Raw genomic sequence first — 24,550 nt, forward strand, 5'->3', positions numbered from 1 at the left:
AGGGGAGAAAAAGTTTTAAAGTTTTACTGTCAAAAATATATATTTTGCTGTTAGATCAAGATTTAAGTAGAGGTGAATTCTTTAAAACCCGTTGGGAGTTAATGATAGATGCAAAAATTAATGAAGAAGAATGAAGAACAATTTTCACAAGAATGGAGAACAAATACTACCACACACCCTACCATAGCCAGAGCAGTTAAAAAGTAGAGTGCATGAATGGCCAAAGTAAAAAACCGCCTTTCCAAAGTATGTGGAGAAACTGGGCTAAAATGAGTTCAAGCCTGACCTATTCTGGCCCTATAGAATCTAAACACTTCCCAAGGCAAACACAAATTGTATCCTTTTGATATTCTCACAGGTCGACTGTACCATCTCAGGGTAACTGCAGTGTTGAGAGACGTGAATGCTCTGCATCACTCCCTTGGGAAGTATTGCAGGGGCCTCACTAATACTATTTAGAAGATTCAATTATAGGTAGCTGCTGCTTGCCAACCCAGAAGGACCTGCCCACAATCTGCAGCCTGGTGACTGAGCATACGTGAAGCAGCATCTGAAAAAACACTGTATAGAGCCCATACCAAGTTCTACTGATGACTGAAACTTCTGTAAAAGTAGCCGAAGTTAAGCCATGGATACATGCCTCCCACTGTAAGCTGACCAACCTGCCTAGCAACCCTGTCCCAGAAGAAGCTCAAAAACAAACAAATCCCAAGCCTCTAAGCAAGCTACACCAGAAGCTGAGCCCCTTTTGACCAGGAGAGCACAGGACCTGCAAACCAACCGGTGACCTCAAACCAGGGCTGTGGAGTCGGCACATAAAACCTCCAACTCCAACTCCTTTATTCATGGCACCTCTGACTCCTTTAATTACATATCGATATAGGAAATAAATTTCCTATATATTTCCTACATCGACTGCAAGCATGCAACTTTTTAGAACTAAAGCCCAGGTCTAAAGGCTATAGCTAAAACAATGTTTTTTTTATTTTATTTATTAAAGAAGCCCCAAAATGAAAACAATGAGGTTATATTTTTATTTATTTGCATTTATATTGCCTCATAGCCGAAGTTCTCTGGGCGGTTTATCAAAAGACTATAGAGTATTAATAGGATATGAAACTATAAAAGAAAATCAGGAACAACTTTCTCTACTAGTTCAAAAATCTAAAGTACATACTTTGATATCAAAGTCAAAATTACAAAAAAAGTAAAAAACAATTGAACACCTAAAACAACTTAACAAATGATCATTTTAAAAGAAATGAACTCAGGTACATAAGTAACATAAACCTTTTTTGAGATTAAAGTATCGTTTGAATATAAAATTCAAGTGAATATACATTTAATGAAATAAACATTATATTGTAGAAGATTGAAGACTAACTTAGAAACAGAATTGCTTCTGTCAAATCCTCCCTCATAGAAGCCCTTAAATCTGATTTGACTATTTTCAGTGCCAAAAACAGTCTTTCAACACTGACTTGGGTGGGTGGCATTGCTGTTACAGTTCTAGCTGCATCACTAATAACCTCTGGATAAACTAGGATGGCTTCTTCTATAGTCAGTTTTGAATTGGCTGGAATCCAGGACAATCTTGGTTTTCAGGGACATATCGCAACTCTATATACAATTTAAATTTATTAGGCGTCGGAGTTGGTATATTTTTATCGACTCCGACTCCAGTAACCCAAGAATTGCTTCCAACTCCATGACTCCGACTCCACAGCCCTGCCTCAAACTTTGAGTCAATAAGAAACACCATGGATCCACTCCCACAAGAGACAACTGGGTCGTGCTTCGTAACTTATATGAAGATGAGTGGTTAACCAGTGAGATTTCTGAATTGGGATTACATCCAACAAGGGTCAACAATGACATCTGAAAACCAGTTAAGACTATCAAAAATGAAACCGAACATTGTTCTGCTATTTCCTCTCTTGCCTCTCACAATAGGCTACAAAAACATCAAACTTGGTTTGTGGTTTTTTTTAAAAAATGCCCCAAATATCTGCTAAATTAATGTCTGTTGATAGTGATGGTAATACCTTCAAGGGAGGGGGGGGGTTTATTTTATTTATTTATTTATTTATTTATTTATTACATTTTTATACCGCCCAATAGCCGAAGCTCTCTGGGCGGTTCACAAAAATTAAAACCACAGTAAAACACCCAACAGTTTAAAACACAATTACGAAATACAGTATAAAAAGCGCAACCAGGATAAAACCATACAGCAAAGTTGATATAGGATTAAAATACAGAGTTAAAACAGTAAAATTTAAATTTAAGTTAAAATTAAGTGTTAAAATACTGAGTGAATAAAAAGGTCTTCAGCTGGCGACGAAAGCAGTACAGTGTAGGCGCCAAGCGGACCTCTCTGGGGAGCTCGTTCCACAACCGGGGTGCCACAGCGGAGAAAGCCCTCCTCCTAGTAGCCACCTGCCTCACTTCCTTTGGCAGGGGCTCATGGAGAAGGCCCCCTGTAGATGATCTTAAGGTCCGGGTAGGTACATATGGGAGGAGGCGTTCCTTCAGATAACCTGGCCCCAAACCGTTTAGGGCTTTAAATGTTAATACCAGCACTTTGAATTGGGCCCGGACCTGGACTGGCAGCCAGTGAAGTTGTAAAAGGACTGGCGTAATGTGATCTCGCCGGCCAGTCCCTGTTAATAACCTTGCTGCCCTGTTTTGCACCAGTTGAAGTTTCCGGACCGTTTTCAAAGGCAGCCCCACGTATAACGCATTGCAGTAATCCAAACGAGAGGTTATCAGAGCATGGATAACTGTAGCTAAGCTATCTCTGTCCAGATAAGGGCGTTTTGATAAAGAAACTAGGCATAGGTAAACAACTGACAGAAATCAAATTTTGTATGCTTGACACTAGTAAAGAACAGAATAGAGATGAATACACATCAGTGTTGATAAAAGCTCAGAACACGTAGTACATGACCTTTGTATTACTATCTGTCGGTAGGGTCTGTACACCCTAACAGGAAAAATCAAGGGGGTCATCCCTCTGACCTGTGGTTTTTGACACATACACAGGAAAGGTCAATTTACAGAGTTCCGATTGCTGCAACCATGTAACAAAATAATGTTGATGTTAGGTGCTTTTATGACAACGACTGCTGATGTAAAGTGATTGGGAAAAGGGAAACCCAGGGAGGGTCGAGGGGTTTCTGCAAATTGCTTTTCAAATGGTATAAAACTGTGCCTGATCTTCAGGCAGGCAGGGATCTCAGTCTCCGGGTAACTAGAGGCTGTTTCCCTCCTGTACGTGCAGTATCTGGAATAAAGCCTTTGAATCAGAATCCATCTAGATAAGTTTTTCTTTACAAGTTTTCTTCAACAGTGGCTACTAGTCCTGATGGCTCTATGCTACCTCCAGTATCAGAAGCACTAAGTCTATGTACACCAGTTGCTTGAGAACATGTGCTGGAGGGTGCTGTTGCACTCATGCCCTACTTGTGGGTTTCCTATTAACAGCTAGGTGGCCACTGTGTGCAGAACAGACCTTTGCATAAGTGACATTCTTCACCAAGAAGTAACCTTCTTGGATAAAACTGAGGAATGTGAAATGCACTAGACTGGCACATCATAAAAGTGGAATTATCCACCATTAAATCTTAAGAAATGTGTTAAAATCTTCACTTAAAACAATAGGAAAGTTAAACATATTTCTTACTGTGTTACTTCACAACTTAATAAACTACTTTGTTTACATCCTAGTTCGGATTCTAAGCACTTTTAGCTTTGAATACACCAGCTGCAATCGTTATGCACTCCCCAAAAATCCACTGGAACTCACTCATGTTTAAGGCAGTCATTCCACCTTGAGGTGCTGCTGGGTAGACATTTGGAACATTTGCTGTCATGAAGTCTGCAATCTGTTGTAAAGCCAGTAAGCCTGTTGGGTTCTTTCCTTTTTTAATTTGTTCCTGGATCATTGATTCCAGTTCTTCACAAAATGCCTAACAATAGAATATTATGTTACACACTGGAACACTGCAGAACTTCAAACATTTTATTGACTTAATCCCATACCTTTTATTATTCTTAATGCTTCCCTCCCACATTTCTTTAGAAGCATCTCTATAGGAAAAATAATTGAGCCTACTGTTGTCATTCAAGTCTAAATGAGGGACTTGAGGAGGAGATAAGCAGAAGAGTTCTGTTCTCACACAGCTAGAGATTACAACATTGTGCCCCAAATGCTACCATTTAAAACCTAGTTAACAGCTTTTTATTAGTAATGCCACACCAGCCTTCCCACACACTGGAATCATTATAAGAGGCCCTTCTGTAGATACTTCCACTGACATAATTGAGATAAGTGTTAAATAGGGAAAGGCCCTTCTCAGCTGTGGTGCCTGATTTACAGAACTCTTATCCCAGTGAGGCTCACAAGGCACCTACTTTGCTATCTTTTCATCACCAAGCAAATAACTTTTTCTTTTCTCAGGCATTTAAGTATGATGGTTTCACTGCTGCCAGTTTTTAAATCACTGTTTTTAAATATTATTGTTAGATTTTATTATGATATTTTTATTGCATAAGCCACCCTACAAATATTTATACTGAAGGGCAACATAAGTAAATTTTCAACAAAGGAACAGATTTAATGTAAGTCGGCAGAACACCACTGCTGACTGGTATTTCACACAAGGTGATGAAATTTGTGAACATACTTCACAAATGGCTGCCTCTTTGTATGGCAAGAAACTGCAAACACTTATAGATTCTTTCTGTATAAATAGACTTGTTTGTCATAGGCTACTGTGTAACCTGTAATTTCCTTCATGGAAATTATCTTTCACAGGGAAATATTGACTGAAGTAGCTTGGAATTGCTAAAAATCAAACTGCCAACCCTTTAGCAATTTCCCCAACATCTGTTTCAGTAACAAGGTGGGGGTGGTGAAGTTCACTGAATAAGATTAGTGCTGGGATCCAAAAGGCTGTTTATGGTGTTTCCACCTGCAAAAGGTCTCTTTTCAAAAGAATTGAAAAGAGTTTTTATTTTTAAATATCCGTATTTTCTGTTCAGCCCAGCTAGAGGCAAGAATTGCCTGGTGTTGCATCAGTCACTCTAAAGGTCAAAGTGATAATTGTTTAATTGGTTAACGACCTGACAGGAGTGATTGATTGTCAATCATGTTGTAAATTGTTAGAGACAGATAGTGCTGTGTATATAAGTCTTGTGTAGAAGCATATCTGCTCTCTCCTGAGTGACAAGTGATGTTCTGTGAGTATATCTGTATGATATTGTAAATAAGATCTCTAAGTCTATGCCTCAGTAAAAGTGTTGCTGAAGAACTACCTGTTGCTGGCATTTATGTTCCTGGCTGTATTCCATTTCTCTGAAATCTATCAGAAACCGCTGTATGCTCTGCTAATCTCTCTTTGCTTGGAGAGGAATTTTATCATAGACCCAACAGGGTTATGGGCCCAGTTCGGACCAGAACCAGAACCGGAGCAGAACCAGCAGAACCAGAACCAGCCAGGTGCTAAGGAGGTTCTGGAGTGGCGTTTCCAGGAAGACCAGGAGTGCTCGGTTTGTGGAGAGGAGAAATCTATCTCTTGTGAGCAGAAAGCCTGTGGCTGAGATTGTCGGAGAACGGAAGCCTGGAAAGAGATTTCACAGCAGGAAAACAGTGAGTTTTTTCAGCAGGAATCAGCTAAGACGTGCCGGAAAAGCCGACTTACTGGAGAGGCTGTCTGCCTTGTGTAGTTGGTACGGAGGTCTGGAATGCTGAGCGGTGAGGAAAGAGACACTGACTCAAAAGCCGAGGTGTCTGGAAGACAGAGCCGGTCGGAGAAAGGAGAGTCAAGCAGAAAGGAGATCAAAGAGATGGCTCAAACCGTGGGTACTAATGTTCCTATGGAGCTGTTAACAGACGTCAATTATTTAGCATGGTCCTTTAAAATGGAAATGGCTTTGAAAAAGGACGGTTTATGGTTTGCAGTAGCTAATCCACGTCCGGGAATGTTGGAGAGAGAAGAACAAGCCGAATGGGACAGAATTGCAGAGCGTGCAAAAGCAATGATTGTTTTATGTCTCCGTAATGATCAATTGTCTTACATAGATCGCTCTGATACTCCCAATGTGATTTGGACTAAGTTACGTGCAGTATACGTGAGAGAAACTGCAGGGAGTCGAATAACACTGACCAGACAGATTTACCGGGCAAGGCCGGAGGAAGGCGGAAGCATGACTAAGCATTTACAGTCACTGAGAGAATGCTTTAACCAGCTAAGTGCCAGCGGAATGCGGTTGTCTGATGAAAACATGTGTTATATTATTCTGTCAAGTTTGCCTAAGTCATATGATGTATTAGTAACAACTCTTGAAAATGTTCCAGTACAAAATTTGACATTGAATTATGTCTATGGAAGATTGAAGAAGAGCAGAGGAGGCAAGAAAGGAGTGCTGCTGATGTCCAAGATCGTAAATTGGCTGGAAAGGAAAGAGTTAATACGTTGCCAAGAGGAGAAATGGCTGAGAATGTGACTATCGATGGCAAAAGGAGAGAAAAAAGGTTTAAGCCGAAGTGTTTTCGATGTGGCAAACCAGGGCATATGAAAAAGGAATGCCGTGTGAATCTGGAGTCTGGAATTTCCTGTGCAGAAGCCAAAGAAGGGAAAGTTTGTTTTCTTTCAGGTGCAGAATCCAGTAAGCGTGATGGGATATGGTTGATTGATTCAGCTTGCAGTCGAACCATAAGTAACAGGAGAGATTTATTTGATGATGTGGAAGGAACAACTTTAAAGGAAGTCAGTTTGGCGGACGGGCGCGTTGCCAAGGTCATTGGCAAGGGAGTCTGCGCTGTAAATTCCTTAAGGATGAAGTTGAAGGAGGTTCTTTTCATGCTGGAGTTGAAATATTGCCTGCTCGGGGTGTCAACGCTGACGGAGCTCGGTTTTTCGGTGAAGTTCGAAGGAGACAGATGCTACGTGGAGCGAGACGGAGTGGTGCAAGGAACGGTGATAAAGAAGAACGGTCTTTTCCACATGGAGCCAGGAGATGAAGGGGAGATGCCGTGCGTGGCACAGATGAATCGTGTGGCCGGCAACAAATCACCTCATGATGGCTGTGTCCATCTGATGCATCGGAGAATGGGACACATTGGGTTCAAAGCACTTAATAAAACTATTGACTGTGCTGGAGGACTCAAAATGAAGAATTGTAAAAATTATCTAGACTGTAATATATGCAGCTTGGCAAAATCTAAAATAGCCAATATTCCAAAGTCCAGGGATTGGAGGGCTAAAGAAAAATTAGATTTGGTGCACATTGATTTGTGTGGACCTTTTCCTACCAGTCTGGGAGGGGCCAAGTATGCGTTTGTGCTAGTTGATGATTTTTCAAGATATTCTTGGGTTTATTTTCTCAAGAAGAAGAGTGATTGTTTAAAAACACTGAAATCTTGGGTCAGATATGTAGAAAGATTTTTTAAATCTCAAGTACGTATTCTGAAAAGTGACCAGGGAGGAGAGTTTATGTCTTCTGAATTCAAAAAGTTCTGTGATAAACTTGGAATTAAACTGATAAATGTTAAAAATCCCTGGGAAAATGGCACTGTTGAAAGAAGAATTGGTGTCTTGAAAAGCAAAATGAATTGTTTAATGCAGGACAGCGGTGTGCAAAAAGGTTTGTGGGCTGAAGCATTTAGAGCTGCAAATGATTTATGCAATTTGTCATGGAGTAGCTCTATAAATAATATTCCCTATTATTTGATGCATGGCAGGAAGCCAAGGCTGGATCATTTAAGAGTTTGGGGAAGTTATGCAGCTGTCAATGTTCCTTTAAGCGAAAGGCACAAGAAAGGAGCAAATGCATTGAATCTTAGATTTGTGGGTTATCAGGGAACAAGTTGGAGGTTTATGCAGAATAATGGCAAGATCCTGATAACGAAGTCTGCTAAGTTTTTTGAGCAGGATTGGGGGAGAATTCATTCAAACTCAAGTGTATTGTTGGAGTTAAAAAACAATGCAAAAGAGCCAGCAGCAGAGGAGGAGTTAACGAAGTCTGTTAAACCAGCAGAAAAAGAGTTAACTGAATCTGCTAAGCAGGCTGCGGGGGAAGGGCAACAAGAACAGTCAGTCAGAAGATCTAATCGTTCCACAAAAGGAATTGCTCCGGAACGTTTTGCAGATCAAATTTTTTTTACAGAAGCAAGCCTGCAACATTACAATGATGTTTTGTTTTTAGAAGCTAAAGAAAAACAGTGTTGGCTAGATGCTATGCAAGCTGAGCTTGATAGTTTCAAGCGCAACAATGTCTATGTAGAAACTCAGTTGCCTGAAGGAAAGCGTGCAATGACTTGTAGATGGGTTTTCAAAAGAAAAAATCTAGAGTCTGGAGGTTTGAAATATAAAGCGCGCTTGGTGGCCAGGGGATTTAACCAGGTAAAGGGAGAAAGCTATGACGAAGTATTCTCTCCTACCTGCAAGGCAGAATCTTTGCGTATGTTGTTAACAGTGGCTGCAAAGAAAAATTTAAAAGTGTCTCAGTTTGATTTTGAAACTGCCTATTTAAATAGTGATCTGCCAGAAGAAATCTACATGAGACATCCTGATGGATTTAATGGGGAGCCTGGAAAAACGTGGTTGCTCAAGAAAGCAGTCTATGGGCTCAAACAGTCAGCAAGGTGTTGGAACCAGTGTCTAAATGCTGTTTTAGTAAATGAATTGGGTTTCCAAAGGAGTATTGCTGATCCATGTCTGTATACCAAAGGAAAAAACAAAGATTATATGCTAATTCTAGCTTTTGTTGATGATTTGTTAGTGGCAGGGAGTTCCACAGACCAAATAGAAAAAGTTTCTGGTCAGTTGGAAAAAAGATTCAAGTTAAAATCTTTGGGAGAAGTTAAGCACTATTTGGGTGTTGATATCACAAAAGACAGTGATGGCAACTACAGATTGAGTCAGAAACAAAAGATTTTAAACTTGATAGAGTCCTGTGGAATGAAAGATTGTAAAACTGTTAAAAGTCCTTTAACAGTTGATGTAAGAAAAAATTTGGAAGGAGAAAGGTTTAGCAATCAAGATTTATATCATTCTGTAATAGGCACTCTGTTATACTTAGCATTTTGGACTCGACCTGATATTTCTAATGCACCTATTTTAAGCAGGCTAGTTGCAGCTCCAACTGTACCAGCCTGGCAGTCAGTTAAAAGAGTGCTGAGGTATTTAAAAGAAACTCAAGACCATTGTCTTATTCTGTCTGGAGAACAGAATGAAAAGGTAGAGAGTTTTACAGATAGTGACTGGGCTGGATGTCTTAATGATAGAAAATCAACAACTGGTTTAGTGGTTATATATGGAAAAACATTGATTGCTTGGAAAGCCAGAAAACAAAGTTTTGTATCTACTTCTTCCTGTGAAGCTGAATATGCTGCATTGTCTGATCTTTGTAGTGAACTAACTTGGTTTATACAATTGTTAAAAGATTTTGGTATTGTATTTGATCTTCCCTTGCCAGTGTACTGTGATTCACAGTCATGTATTTCGTTAGCTAAAGCTGACATGTTTAAAACAAAAACGAAACATGTTGCCATAAAATACCAAAATGTAAAAGAACATGTAAACAACAAAGTTATTAAGTTGATGTACTGTGAAACAAAAAACAATGTGGCAGACTTATTTACAAAGCCTTTGGGAATGGTAAGGCATGCAGAGCTATGTGAAATGTTAAATTTCAAAGAGAAGTAGCTGGGTGGTGCAAATTGATTTTTGCTGTATTTGTATAAAGGCAGAAAATATCAGATAAGTAAAAATTGAAGGGGTGTCCGGGTTTTTATTTTTAAATATCCGTATTTTCTGTTCAGCCCAGCTAGAGGCAAGAATTGCCTGGTGTTGCATCAGTCACTCTAAAGGTCAAAGTGATAATTGTTTAATTGGTTAACGACCTGACAGGAGTGATTGTCAATCATGTTGTAAATTGTTAGAGACAGATAGTGCTGTGTATATAAGTCTTGTGTAGAAGCATATCTGCTCTCTCCTGTGTGACAAGTGACATTCTGTGAGTATATCTGTATGATATTGTAAATAAGATCTCTAAGTCTATGCCTCAGTAAAAGTGTTGCTGAAGAACTACCTGTTGCTGGCGTTTATGTTCCTGGCTGTATTCCGTTTCTCTGAAATCTATCAGAAACCGCTGTATGCTCTGCTAATCTCTCTTTGCTTGGAGAGGAATTTTATCATAGACCCAACAGCCTGAACCTGTTCCTAAAACTAGGAAGAATTTTGAGAGCAATCTCCAAAGGAACAAATAGCAAATAGGGAAGTCCTGTATTTGCCACTGAAATGTTTACATGTGCCTTAAGACTCCTTAAATTCAGCTGCACATGTTAATATTACCTTTTCTGGAAACTGTTTAAAACCAACCAACAAAAGCAACACAAATTATTGCTACTTTTCCCTCAGTTGTTTCTTGTGACATACATTTTTGTTATCTAACTTTTAAGACTTGCAAATCCGCTTGTCACACATGAAGTGAGATTACTATATATTCTTACTGGGCTTTGAAGAATCATGGAGACTCTCTTCTTCTGTTCCATCATATTGAAATCCTGGCGAAGGTCAGGCGCCATGTTCCTCTCCCGCAAGTACTCTGGGTTATTTTCATCAACTTTATCAAAATACCTCTCTTTATGAGGGGCTGTTGGAAGTGGTGAAGTTACCACCTCTGTTCTGGATTCACCATTCATAGCACAATTTCAATGATTCTATGGAATTGAGAAAAAAAAAGCATCAAGTTTAGTTGGCCACACACAGTACTGCCTTTAAAAAACAACAACTATCTGACGGGAAATGTTAAAATGTGGTTAGCAAATAAAACAGAAATCTCTCTCCACTTTGGATACCTACCTACCTACCCACTTAGGTATACTTTCAAGAAGAATGACACTTGCAAAACCAGGAAGTAGTATGGTTGGTATAATCACAGAGTGGTTAACAAGCACCCATTCCCACAAAAATAACTGAGAAAAAGGGGGGACCAAGCTTCAATGAATATTCATGAAATTTAATCAGACTCATTTTCTGAGCTATAGCCACCACTATCAGTTTCAGTCTCTGCTTCGGTGGCAGTGCACCCTAGAGGCAGAAATGCATCTTGCACTTGCATCTGAGCGTTGTAGTCTCAATTTGCAACCTAGGACTGCTTGTCCTCGGTGCACAGAACTTGTAATAATCTAATACTGTACATAGTGTTTAGAAATCATTTGGAGAAGTAAATATCTGAACACCGTGTCTTAAACATTTTACACATCATGCTAAAATAAAACATCCTGTAACCCATTTTTCTTCATTTTTTTTAAATTTTTCAGAAAACCCCCCAAAAGGCTTTGGAAAAAACCAGGTTTTTCCCCAAATTTTTCCATTTTTTTCCCAGGCCTTCACATCTCTACTGCTAACCGAGTTCACTCAGTCTCCCTCATCTGATACAATCTATAATTTCTTCTCTTCCACTGTCTTCTGCAGCCCACCGCTGGTGTTGAAGCTGTCCAGTTCCCCCCCTCCCCACAAATTTGCACTCCCCTAACCCAGCAACTCAGCTGTTTGGTAGGCTTGTGGGAGCATGGTTGTGCTGGACAGTGACACAAGAGAAAGTCCTTTCATGCATGCCCAAAAGTCAGGCCTCTGTGGAGGGTCTCTCCTGTAGATTTTAATAATCAAAGTTTCATAATAAGACACACACTCTCTGAGATAGCCAGGTCCTAAGCTGTTCACGGATTTAAAAATTAATCCAAAACCTTGAACTGAGCCTGGAAAGCAATTGGCAGCTTTTCAAGATGGTGTGATGTAGTCCCACTACCATATATTATTTAGCAACCTACCTATTGTATTTTGCACCAAAGTTTCCAGGCACTTTTTAGGAGTAGCCCCAAATAGAGCACAATGAGGTGGTCTAATGTAACAATGGCATGGATAACTGATGCCAAGTAACACCAACTCAGGAAGGGTCACACTGGTGCACTAAGCCTAATTGTAGAAATACACTCTTTACCACTATCGCCATCATAAGATCCAGGGACAACATAGAATCAAAGAGCACTTCTAAGCTACAGATCTGATTCTTCAGGGGGAGTGCAATCTCTTCCAGAACAGTTGGATTCCAACCACCAAGTTTCTATTGAACAACACCTCTTTGTTGTGAGGGGTTTAACCTCAGCTTATTATCCTTATCCCACCCATTACTAAAGATGGTAGTGCACGTGCTGGTAACTTCAAGGCTCGACTTCTGCAATGCACTCTACATAGGGCTACCTTTGTGCCTAGTCCAGAAACTTCAACTAGTTCAAAATATAGCAGCCAGGCTAGTCACCGGTACACCTAGGGGTGACCACATTACACAAGTTTTAAAATCTCACTGGCTGTCAATAAGTTTCTGGGCAAAGTATAAAGTGTTGGTTAGTGCCACGACACAGGCTCTGAACACCAGACCTCACATCTGCCACCACTTATTATGAGGCGACACAGACTCTGAACACCAGACCCGGCCGAGGCTACTCCCTGCTCAAGCCAAGCACCACCACTTGATACGCCTGAGGCAAGGGATAAAGCCCACCTTCCTCCAAACTATGTGGAGAAAGGGGTTTAAAATGGAGAAGGATTTTAATATATATAATAATGCGCTGTGAGTTATATCTGCTTAGGTGAATGATTGTCAGAGTGGGTGTTAAACTTAAGATGATAAATGCCAAACAGACTTGTGGGACTTTTGTGGTAGTTTAAAAACAAAACAATCAGAATTTATTTTTAAAAGTACATAAGCTTTGTTTCAAATAACAACATTTAAAAACCTTTTTGAAACCTTTCATACAATCCGGTCACTCATACACATTCGCGCTTTCCTTTTTCTCACACAATCACTCTTGAACTTTCTTTATTATCAGTATTGATTAATATACTTCCACTACGTGCACACCACACCCTAAAGACAGCACTCACTACACTGACTCTCAAATTTCCCAGAACTTAAGTACCATAAACACAGAGAGCACTACAGACTCTAAGTGTACCTAACAAGTCTCCCTGAAAAGTTTCCCTGAAAAGAACTCTGAAAAGAACAAGAACTCACAATCCCCTCAGTCTTGCCCTTATATATCACTCCTCCCCCCTCCCAAGACATTCTAACTCCGCCAACTCCGGCCAACATTCTAAAAACCACAGACTTACAAACCGCAGACATACATTTGGAATTGACTTGTGGGGTGTAACGCCACAGTTAGCACCTTTAAAGCCCTACATGGTTTGGGTCCAGGCTACCTGTGGGATCACCTTCTCCCATACAATCTGCCCCACACACTCAGGTCCTCTGGGAAGAATCTACTTCAGTCAGCAAAAACTAGATTGTTAACTGTTACCCAGAGGACCTTCTCTTCTATTGCTCCCATACTGTGGAACGGCCAGAGGAGACTCGTCAACAGTCTTATCAGCATTTAAGCAAGCTATTAAGACTGATCTCTTCCAGCAGGCCTATCTAGTGTAACTTTAGGATGTTTTTTAAAATGATTTTAGGATGTTTTAACAATGTATATTATGTTTTAATTCAGTTTTATGTATTTTATATTTACTGTGGTTTCCCGCCTCGATCAGAATGGAGAGGTGGGCAAGAAATATTTTTTTATTATCATCATCATCATCATCATCATCATCATCATCCAATCCGGGCAACATTCAAAGAATTCACCTTAGTGCCAGGTGACAAGGAACAATACAGCTGGGGCTCATCAGCATATTGGTGGTACCTTGCTCCAAATGATCACTCACTTCAGTTTCTTGCCCCCCATGTTACTTAATATGTATAGATATATCAGAGGCAAAAAAGTGATTCAGGCAAGAGTTTATACAGCACAGAAGCAGAGCACTAATGCCAAAATTTCAAGTGCTCTGCAGGAGCCTTGGTCAATTCTTCAATTCCCAAACAAGGCAATATCTCCTTCCCCAAAGCCTTTAATTCAAGAATCTGCTCTGAAATATACTCTAGTAAGCAAACCCTAGCATCTACAGCCAATGACACAGAAGCTACCCTTCATTAATTGCCCTAAGCCAAAGGGCATGCTGTTGCAATCGGAGCGTGGTGAACATTTTCTGCAGCTCAGACCTGCCTTTTTCAAAACACCATTAGTTCACGATACTGTATGGGATATTGGAATTATTTCCAATAATTACCATTCTGCATGTGCTATTATAACATCTGAATGGCCCAGCATTGCTACTAGTATATTTAGTGCTAAACAGGCATTCTTTAAGAAGGGCATGAGGATAATAAGGCACTTTAAGGTCATCTCCTGAATTTCTCTCTGGGAACACAGAGGAGTGGAAATGGGTGTCCCTCCAGAGCTTGCAGCAAGGACCCACCTGTTGGGCACTTGATTGATTTAACTACGATTTCCCACTCCCCTTCCCACATTCCTCTCAAATTTCAAGTTATTACAACCCCTGCAAGCCCGCTCAAAACTAGCTGTAACAAGAATGACATGAAAGATAGCATTAAAGTTAAGCCAGAGCCAGTGTGGTGTAGTGGCTAAAGTGTTGGACTGGGAGTCAGGCGATCCAGGTTCTAGTGCCACTCGGCCATGGAAGCTCCAATGGGTGACTTTGGGCCAGTCACAGACTCTCAGCCCACCCTACCTTACAGGGTTGTTGTAGTGAGGATAAAATGGAGAGGAGAATTATGTATGATGCCTTGGGTTCCTTGGAGGAAAAAAGGCAGGACATAAACACAATAATAACAACCACTACCCAGGGATTTTGTTTTTTAGCAGATTAACAAATACTAATTGAAAGCTTTGATGCTCTCCCAGTGAAAGCACAGCATGGGATCTTACTGGGACAGGAACCTCAGTCTCTCATAAATGTTATGTGCACTGTTGTGTTATTTACAAAATAGCAAGGGAGTCCCCTTAGCTAAAGAAGGTAGTAAAACTCAGAGGCAGGGGACCCTTAACATCTAATTTACAAAATTCAGATTTAAGGGGAGGTCTGGCCCCTAGCTCTGAGATCATGGTATTAAAACTGCTCAATTCTTGCTGAAAGACTCCAGAATTTGAAGAAGTGGGGCATGTTTACAATCCTTCTACTCCATCATCTGTGATCTTGCACCAACCAAAAAGTTTCCTGGAGGCTGACTGGATTGCCATCCAATATCTGGAACACATGAGATAGAAACATAAAAAACTCAAACCCAAGAACTCTTATAGGTCTGGATCTTGGAAACACCAGCAAAGTATTCTTATCAAACTGCTGCATTCTGGGGAGTCAGGGTGATAGCCTGTATACAATTGCAGAGACTGAATGACCAAGAAGATCAAACCAGTCCATACTCCAGGAAATAAAGCCAGACTGCTCACTTGAGGGAATGGTATTAAAGGCAAAACTGAAGTACTTTGACCACATAATGAGAAGACAGGATATCCTGGAGAAGAGGCTGATGCTAGGGAAAGTGGAAGGCAAAAGGAAGAGGGGCCGACCAAGGGCAAGATGGATGGATGATATTCTGGAGGTGACAGACTTGACCTTGGGGGAGATAGGGGTGGCAACAGCCGACAGAAAGCTCTGGTGTGGGCTGGTCCATGAAGTCACGAAGAGTCGGAAACGACTGAACGAATAAACAACAACAAAAAAGTACCCTCTCTAAAATTTCTTTCATGAAATATTGCTGGCTGGAATTTCAAATGCAGAGATAAAGATTTTCTTCATTATCTGAAGGATTTTGATGTAATACTGAAGAGCCCTGGAGCTGTGATCAAATCTTTCTAAATGAGTTTGTATCTTTCAGTCTTCCTGCACTCCCCAATAGAGGTAGGGGTAAAGCCAGCCAGGGGCTGAGTCTTTTAGTTTCTTCCTCCCTTAATGCCAAGATAACAGAGTTGCCTAAGAGTGATTCTCCCATTGAAGCCATGGCTTTGGAGTTGACCTTACAATTGTTTAATACTTATTTTGCCCCGAAGGCCAGCAGGGACAACTCTATGTCAAACTCCGTTACAGCTAATTGCTATTATGAAGAAAAGCTGACAAATTTCCTCACGCCGATCATTGTGAGTGACTTCAATGCAAGAACATGGAGCTACTTGGTGGATTTCTCCATCATCTGTGCTCATCTAATTGAGTCTAAGAAACATCTTAAAGCCAATTTACATCACTCTAAAGATCCCCATCTTTATCCTGCAGGGGTATGTCTGCTACAATTTGTTGTAGAGAATGACCTGCATATTTTGAACAGTTCTATTCCCCGAGGGTGAATTTACATTCATTTCTTCAAGGGGGTCGAGTGTGGTCGACTATATTTTAGTGCATAAACGTCTAAGTCATGGGTTGTCAACAAGGGGGGAATTCCCCCCCAGGGGGGAATTTTAGAGTTCCAGGGGGGGAATTGGGACCACTATTCAGCAAAGCATGATGTCCTGTAGATTATGTCTTCCTACACACGTTATTAAAAACATCCCAGAAAAGTGTCATGTCATCTGCAAAAGCCAGGCCTTTGTTCTCTTTTCCCTCCCTCCCTTGCAATCCTAGAAGTTTCAAGCTTCCCATTTAAAGGGGCAATGCCAAGCATGGGAGCTGAGAATGTAAAAGGGGCCATGCTTTGCATGGCCCCTTTAAATGGGACTAATAAAGAAAAAAAAAGATTTTCAATATTAAATGCATATTATTTGGAATGCACCTTTTGAGTTAGACTATCTTGGGAAGAGGGGAATTATTTTCTGAACAATAGTGAAAGGGGGGATGGAGCACTAAGTACATGGGAGTGCAACTTTAGGGTTACAGATCACCCAGATAGCCATCACTTGCCCTTGGGAGTTCTTTGGTTCTTTCTAGGGTTGTGCAAGGATCGGCTTCAGTACAGCCCTAGGACTCCACAACGGGGAAAGAGCCTACAACTCTCAGTATGCACTGTTTGGACTTGCCACAACCAAGAATCTCTTCTCGATCCTCCCAGAGTGCAGGACACGGAATAATGGGCTCAAGTTAAAGGAAGCCAGATTCCAGCCCCCAGACTATGGAATGATCTCCCTGACGAGGCTCGCTTGGCTCCAATGCTGCTATCTTTCCAGCGCCAGGTTAAGACTTTCCTCTTTGCCCAGGCATATGGCGGCACATCTTAATCACCCACATGTTTAGTTTTTTAACAGTTTTTAATGCTTTATGTGTGTATGTTCTGTGTTTTAGAATTTTAAATTTTGTATACTCGTTTTTATCTTAATTTTAGAATTTCTGTAAACCGCCCAGAGAGCCCTGGCTATGGGGGCGGTATATAAGTGTAATAAATAATAAATAAATAAATGAATGAATAATGTCTTTGAACGAGTTCAAATCTCCAGGGCCTGATGAATTGCATCCTAGAGTAATGAAGGAGCTAGCAGAAGAACTCTCAGAACCAGTGTCAATTATCTTTGCGAAATCATGGAAGACGGTGCGAAATCATGGAAGACGGGTGAGATGCCGGATGACTGGAGGAGGGCAAACACCGTCCCTATCTTCAAAAAGGAGGAACCTGGGAACTACAGACCAGTCAGTCTGACATCCATCCCTGAGGAAATTTTGGAGATGATAAAGAAGTCAATCTGGAAACACCTTGAAAACAATGCGGTGATCACTAGAAGCCAACATGGATTTGTCAGGAACAAATCCTATCAGACTAATCTGATCTCATTTTTTTGATCAGGTAACACCCCTTGTGGATTGTGGGGATGCTGTGGATGTAATATATCTTGACTTCAGCAAAGTTTTGACAAAGTGCCCCTTGATATTCTTCAACATTTTAATTAATGATTTGGACTAGGAGGTACAGGGAAAGCTTATCAAATTTGCAAATGACACAAAATTGGGTGGGATAGCTGGAAGACAGAAACAAACTTCAAAGTGATCTTGACAAGCTGGAGTGCTGGACTGAAAACAACAGAATGAAATTTAAGAGGGATAAATGCCAAGTTCTACATCTAGGAAATAGAAACCAAATGCACCGTTACAAGATGGGGGATACTTGGCTCAGCAATACTACAAACAACAAGCTTGTGTAGATCACAAGCTGAATATGAGCCAACAGCGCGATGTGGCTGCAAGAAAGGCAGATACTATTTATTTATTTATTACATTTTTATACCGCCCAATAACCAAAGCTCCCTGGCTGGTTCACAAAAATTAAAACCATAATAAAACAACCAACAGACCATTTTGGTCTGCAGTAATAGAAGTATAGCTTCCAAATCACGTGAGGTACTGGTTCCTCTCTATTCAGCCCTGGTTAGGCCTCATCTAGAGTACTGCATCTAGTTCTGGGCACCACACTTGAAGAAGGACGCAGACAAGCTGGAGCGTGTTCAGAGGAGGGCAACCAGGATGATTAGGGGTCTGGAAACAAAGCCCTATGAAGAGAGACTGAAAGAACTGGGCATGTTTAGCCTGGAGAAGAGAAGATTGAGGGGAGACATGATAGCACTCTTCAAATACTTAAAAGGTTGTCACACAGAGGAGGGACACAGAATAACGGGCTCAAGTTAAAGGAAGCAGATTCCGGCTGGACATCAGGAAAAACTTCCTGACTGTTAGAGCAGTTCGACAATGGAATCAGTTACCTAGGGAGGTTGTGGGCTCTCCCACACTAGAGGCATTCAAGAGGCAGCTGGACTACCATCTGTCAGGGATGCTTTAGGGTGGATTCCTGCATTGAGCAGGGGGTTGGACTCGGCCTTGTAGACCCCTTCCAACTCTGCTATTCTATGATAATGCTGTGGTTGTTAATAGTGGCTTATAGGATCCACACCCTTCCATGTTCTCTGACATGCTGTTTTACACTATTTAATAGTCTTTAGATAGTCAGCATAAATCCTATCTCTAGTAGAGGGTTTATATTTGATATATAGCTGACCAAAAAAAAAAATCTAAATAGTTTCTAAAGTTTAAAAAACAACAACAGGGGTGGTGGTGGGAAGGAACGGGGCAGCCAGAGCAAGCTCAGAGGGAGGAGAGCCAGCTGCTCCATTCTTTCCCCCTCCCTGGTGCTTGTCCTGGCAGTGGAGGCAGCCTCCCTGCTGCCCCGTTCCTCTCCTCCCACCTGGTTTTTTTAAAAATATTTATTTATTTGCAGTGTGGAGCCCAGAGCTCTCTGTCTGCCCTCTTCCAAAAATGCCTTTACTTCCCCCCCCCTTAAAAAGTCTCCGTAGAGATGTGGAGCCTGGCTTCAAGTTAAAAAAGCCGAGGTAAATACCCAACTTCTTTAGTGCAGAGCTTTGGGGCTTTTCCCCTGGATCCCTTCGGAGTGGTGGCAGCATCATGTAGATCACCTGCTGCCACTCCGAAGACACCCCGGGGCAAAGTGCCCATGTAGATGAGCCCAAGGAGAGATCACGCTCCTTCCACCTCACCAAAGAGCTGTTTGACAGGCTCAGATGAATGTAACCTACCTGGGGATGAGACCTCTGAGGGGAGTTAACTTCGCACCCTTGGCAATCTTGGCTGCATCAGGATTCTTGGGAGGGTGAAGTTAAAGCATTGGACAAAAGACGTGATAATAATAATAATAATAATAATAATAATAATAATAATAATAATAATTGTTATATTGCTATACTGGTGGTCTTTCCAACTGTGCACCATGTAATGACACTGCAATTATTATAAATAATTGACAGTACAACCCTATGCATGTCTACTCAGAATTAAGTTCTATTCAGTGTGACTTACTCCCAGGTAAGTGTGTATAGGAGTGCAGCCCAAAGACATCAATCATAAAAGTAAATTCAACTACTATAATATGCCACAATCCTAAAACAGCAGGGAAATAGGAATCTGTTCCCTGGCACCAGCCGATGGCTGATCAGTGGGGAAGTGTATGGGTTCCCCAGACCACACAGCGAGCAGCCGGAGAACAGCACATGACCAGAGTTATTCACATATGGTCTACATTGTGACTGGTAACAACAGAGCTCTTTCCCATCACCTGCTACCTGACCATTTAACTGAATATACCTGAGACTGAACCTATGGGTCTTTGCCCAAAGGTATCTACCCCAAGAAGGTTACAAACTAAAATATAGCACCAGGGATAAGGGAGACAACTAGACTCATCAGATGAGCATTTTATCGCACGCTCACTACTGCCTACTTATGGATGTTCGCATGTACTTTAGACAACATATCCTCCTCCTGAATGCCTCCCGTTCATTTTTCCATCACAAAATAGACAGATTAATAGATTTTAATCTGTCGGGTTTTTTAAAAATGGAATTGTGCCACTTCCTGCTATGTGCAGGAAAAGCTGTGTGATAAAAACACCCCCTGAATGGGACACGTGGTTGTTGCTGCTTCCTCTCTCTGACTCCGTGGTAAAGAGATCATCGCTATTGTGGGACAGCAGCAAGAAGCCATAGTTACAGTAGGGAAACATGAAAATCCACCCATTTGATGACGCCCAATGAGGGAAAACAGTGGAAAAAACGGCATTATAGTTGTATCTTACTTATAGGTTACTTAGGGTGCAATCCTATGTATGTTTAGACAAAAAAAAATGACCTACAACTCCCAGCATCCTTCCTGCCAGCCCTGCTGATTGGGGCATGCTGGGAATTGGAGGACACTTCCTGCTTAAACATGCATCAGATTGCATATCTGAGCTGTTTCAGTATCGGTAAGAACTAAAGATCTTTGCCAAATGCTTCACAGAAAACTCACAGGAAAAGTTAATTTTCGGGAGGGATTTGAATGACCTTCATAGCACTTGAATATTTAAGTTGTGATCATTCAAGCTGTAATTCCGCTCTCCCACACAAGACTGAGGGCCACAGGCACTCACTACACAAATGGTTCCAAAAGGGGAGGCAGGTAGTAGGCGATGCATCTCTGTCACCCATCCCACAAACGAACCCCAGCCTGACCCCCCAGAGCCTAAGGGAAAAGCTGATGTTCACCTGGAAACTGGAGATGCCAAGTCAGCTGCTTAGTATACACACAAGCCCCTGCTACCTTCACCAGCAGGAAGCCCTTTCCCATAGCAGGGCCCCTGCCCACCCTGCTCCTGAATGATTCCCGACTTCAGAAAAAAAAAATTGTGAGGTTAGAGACAAACAGACCAAGCTTATAGCTACTTAACCAGAAGTAAATTCTTCAGATGTTTCCTTACTCAGGTGGAAAAACATTGGGGTGTGATGGGGGATGAAATCGAGCGACCAGAACAGGACAGGAACACCCACATTGCAATGTGGGTGTTCCTGTTCCTAAATGTTCCCTCCACTCCCAACGTTCAGGACTGAATACGGTTGCTTATGTGGCCCAAACCACATCACAACAGGAAGGTATCCTACTCTGAGGTGCTCACAACTACATAAATTGCTTGCAACAGAGAAGTGGCGGGGCAAAAAGCAGGGCTGTGGAGTCGGAGTCGTGGAATCGAAGTCGGAAGCAATTCTTGGGTTACTGGAGTCAGAGTCGGTAAAAATGTACCAATTCCGACGCCTAATAAATTTAAATTGTATATAGAGTTGCGATATGTCCCTGAAAACCAAGATTGTCCTGGATTCCAGCCAATTCAAAACTGACTATAGAAGAAGCCATCCTAGTTTATCCAGCAGTTATTAGTGATGCAGCTAGAACTGTAACAGCAATGCCACCCACCCAAGTCAGTGTTGAAAGTGTTTTCGGCACTGAAAATAGTCAAATCAGATTTAAGGGCTTCTATGAGGGAGGATTTGTTTCTAAGAGCAATATGTTAGTCTTCAATCTTCTACAATATGTTTATTTCATTAAATGTATATTCACTTGAATTTTATATTCAAACGATACTTTAATCTCAAAAAAGGTTTATGTGACTTATGTACCTGAGTTCATTTCTTTTAAAATGATCATTTGTTAAGTTGTTTTAGGTGTTCAATTGTTTTTTTTTACTTTTTTGTAGTTTTGACTTTGATATCAAAGTTGTACTTTAGATTTTTGAACTAGTAGAGAAAGTTGTTCCTGATTTTCTTTTATAGTTTCATATCCTATTAATTTATACTCTATAATCTTTTGATGAACTGCTCAGAGAACTTCAGCTACGGGATGATATAAATGCAATTAAATAAATAAAAAAATATAACCTCATTGTTTTCATTTTGGGGCTTCTTTAATAAATAAAATAAAAAACCCAGAATGTCTTAGATATAGCCTTTAGACCCGGGCTTTAAAAAGCTAGGGTTCTAAAAAGTTGCATGCTTGCAGTAGATGTAGGAAATATATAGGAAATTTATTTCCTATATCAATATATAATTAAAGGAGTTGGAGGTGCCATGAATAAAGGAGTCGGAGGTTTTATGTACAAACTCCACAGCCCTGGCAGAAAGTCTCCAAAACAAAAGAATTCATACTGGAGTGCGCAAACATTCACTTCCAAGTTCCCTGCATTTGAAGAAGGCGCTGCCTGATCCAAGCCTTCGAAACTCCCCTCTTTTATGCTCACCCTGGACATCCTCTAGGCCTAAGAAAGGGAAGATTTGAAGCAATATTTCCCTGGGTATGTTTTTGTGGTTAAAAATGAGCTTTGGCCTGTGAAAGGCTAACCAACCTATAAAGCCAGAAGGGTTTCCGCTCTCAAACGTCTGTAACATAATTTTGCTTTGCTTGCTTTATTTTTTTTGGGGGGGGAAAGAAATCCCACCCTTTATACTCTCCCAAGATTCAGCCCCATCTTAAACTGGCCTCCAGGCAGACAGGCCCAATGGAGGCAACCCTGAAGGGCTGAGATGTGAGTCATTTTCAAACACCGCTAGACGACGACGAGGAGGAAGAGGAGGAGGAGGGGAAGGGGGAGAAGGGAGGGGCGTTTCCGCGCAAGAGCGGCTCAGAAAGCTCCGGGGAGGGGGGGGGACGGTTTTAGGAGCCCTGACGAGCCGCCGCCAAAGCGAAGCAAATAACGGGGCCTCGGCCGCCCGTGGCTCTTCCCAACCCGCCGCTTCGCTGACTAATGGCGGCCTTATTCCATCCCACCCAGTGGCTTGACAGACGAAGCAGGCGAAAGAGGGGAGGGCTTTCCTCCCCCGAAACGGGGCGCCCCCTTCCCCTACGGCCGACGACGCGGCCGAGGCGGCCCCCTTCTCACCCGGAGAGGCAGGAACGGCCGGGGGACGACGCGGGCCCCCGATGCGGCTCGGACGGACGGACGGACAAACGCGCTGCGGACGCCGCCTCCCACTCACGATGGCCTCCGCTGTCTGCTCCTGCTCCAATGCTTCAGGGTGCGGCCTCGAAGGGTGCGCAGGCCAAGAAGCCCGTCCGTCATTGGAGAGCGCCTACGCCGGGACCAAGCGGGCTGCTCATTCGCTGGCTTCGCAGAAGGACGCTGCTGCCAACATAGACTTAGAAAGAAGAGTGACGCTGCTATTGCCACAAACGAGATGTCGCTTGGGCGAGTTGAACATCCAGGACTTCGGCCTGTCAGAAGGGCAGAGGCGGCGGTGGCGTCGCGCCCACAGGCTCCTCCCACCCGCCGTCCAACAAAACGTAGCCGTGAAGCTAGGAGCTTTGTTTAATTCTAGCCCAGCGCTTACTTCTTTTGAGAACTATGATTCTGTTCAATATTTTTTAAAAAAATAAATTGCCCCCATTAATTAAAACGCGACCCATACAAAATGCGTCACCGATAAAGCTACGAAGGAGTTACCAGTAAAGCAAGGGAGAGATCCTGAAAAGAAACGGAAAGGGCTAAAGAAATGGGCATGAAATAGGGCGGTGAATACTGCTCTGCTTTATTACTTCAGATGCTAACTGTGAGGGTTGTTTTACTATGATTGCAAAATATTCCGGTCTCCTGAATAGAACTAGGCTACCTTACTCTGTTTTGCCATTTTAAGCATTAACTTAGATGTTAGGCAGCATAGATTAATTAATTAAAATAGAGCATATTAACTACACTGACAGGGAGAGAAGATGGGGGAAGAGCAATGACAGACCAGAAGAGATTGAAATTATGGTCCCTGCCCTGGAACTTCAATGATAGGACTGGTGGCCCAGCATTTTTTTGGAACAATAAACTCTTTCTTTCAGGGGCAGACTTACATGTGCACATTCTGGAAGCACCTGGCTTATTATGTTAATTGATTAAATGCGTCTTCCTCACTTAAAAACAAGTGATAATGGTCTTTTAAAAAATCGTTGAAAAGAGTTCCAGAGAAGGAAACAGAAATGGGCTTATAGGATCCAGCCAATAACTGCTTTGCGCAATTAGCTTCAACTGTAAACAGGAACAGACTTTCCCTAAGCTTGATCTTTAAGAGAATATTGTTCAGACATACAAAGCACAATAACCACACTTCTACATCACATGCAGTACTCAAATTATGTATGCCAGGACACACTTTTAGATCTCCTATTAGCTGTCTCCCCACGTTTGTACTAGTCTTAACCTCTCACCAGAATACATTTCCTGATTCTCCAATCCAGCCTTCCCTAAGCTGGTGCCCTTCAGATATTTTGAATGCCAACTCCCATCTCACCTGACCATTTGCCATGCTAGCTGGGGCTGATGGGAGTTGGAGTCCAACATTTGGAAGGCACCATATTGGGAACGGTTG

At 41.8% G+C, this 24,550-nt stretch overlaps 1 protein-coding gene across 7 annotated transcripts in view; it reads right to left on the bottom strand.

Moving 5' to 3' along the window:
* The window catches only part of ADD1 (adducin 1), a 198,581-nt gene extending 175,408 nt beyond the window's left edge, over positions 1-23,173 (bottom strand). For 3 of the 7 annotated variants that reach the window (XM_063135819.1, XM_063135818.1, XM_063135820.1), the window contains exons 1-3: positions 23,080-23,171; positions 10,520-10,729; positions 3,809-3,971 (exon numbers count right to left, since the gene is read on the bottom strand). In XM_063135819.1, coding sequence (XP_062991889.1) covers positions 3,809-3,971; positions 10,520-10,711 — 355 coding nt within the window. In that variant the 5' untranslated portion in view covers positions 10,712-10,729; positions 23,080-23,171. Of the gene's footprint in view, positions 1-3,808; positions 3,972-10,519; positions 10,730-23,079 lie in introns of all 7 variants that reach the window. The other 4 variants (XM_063135816.1, XM_063135815.1, XM_063135821.1 and 1 more) reach the window with 3 other exon arrangements.
* Between the last annotated feature and the right edge of the window lie 1,377 nt (positions 23,174-24,550).

The sequence above is a fragment of the Elgaria multicarinata genome, chromosome 10 (assembly GCF_023053635.1).
Source record: "Elgaria multicarinata webbii isolate HBS135686 ecotype San Diego chromosome 10, rElgMul1.1.pri, whole genome shotgun sequence".
In the NCBI taxonomy this organism is placed as follows: Eukaryota; Metazoa; Chordata; class Lepidosauria; order Squamata; family Anguidae; genus Elgaria; species Elgaria multicarinata.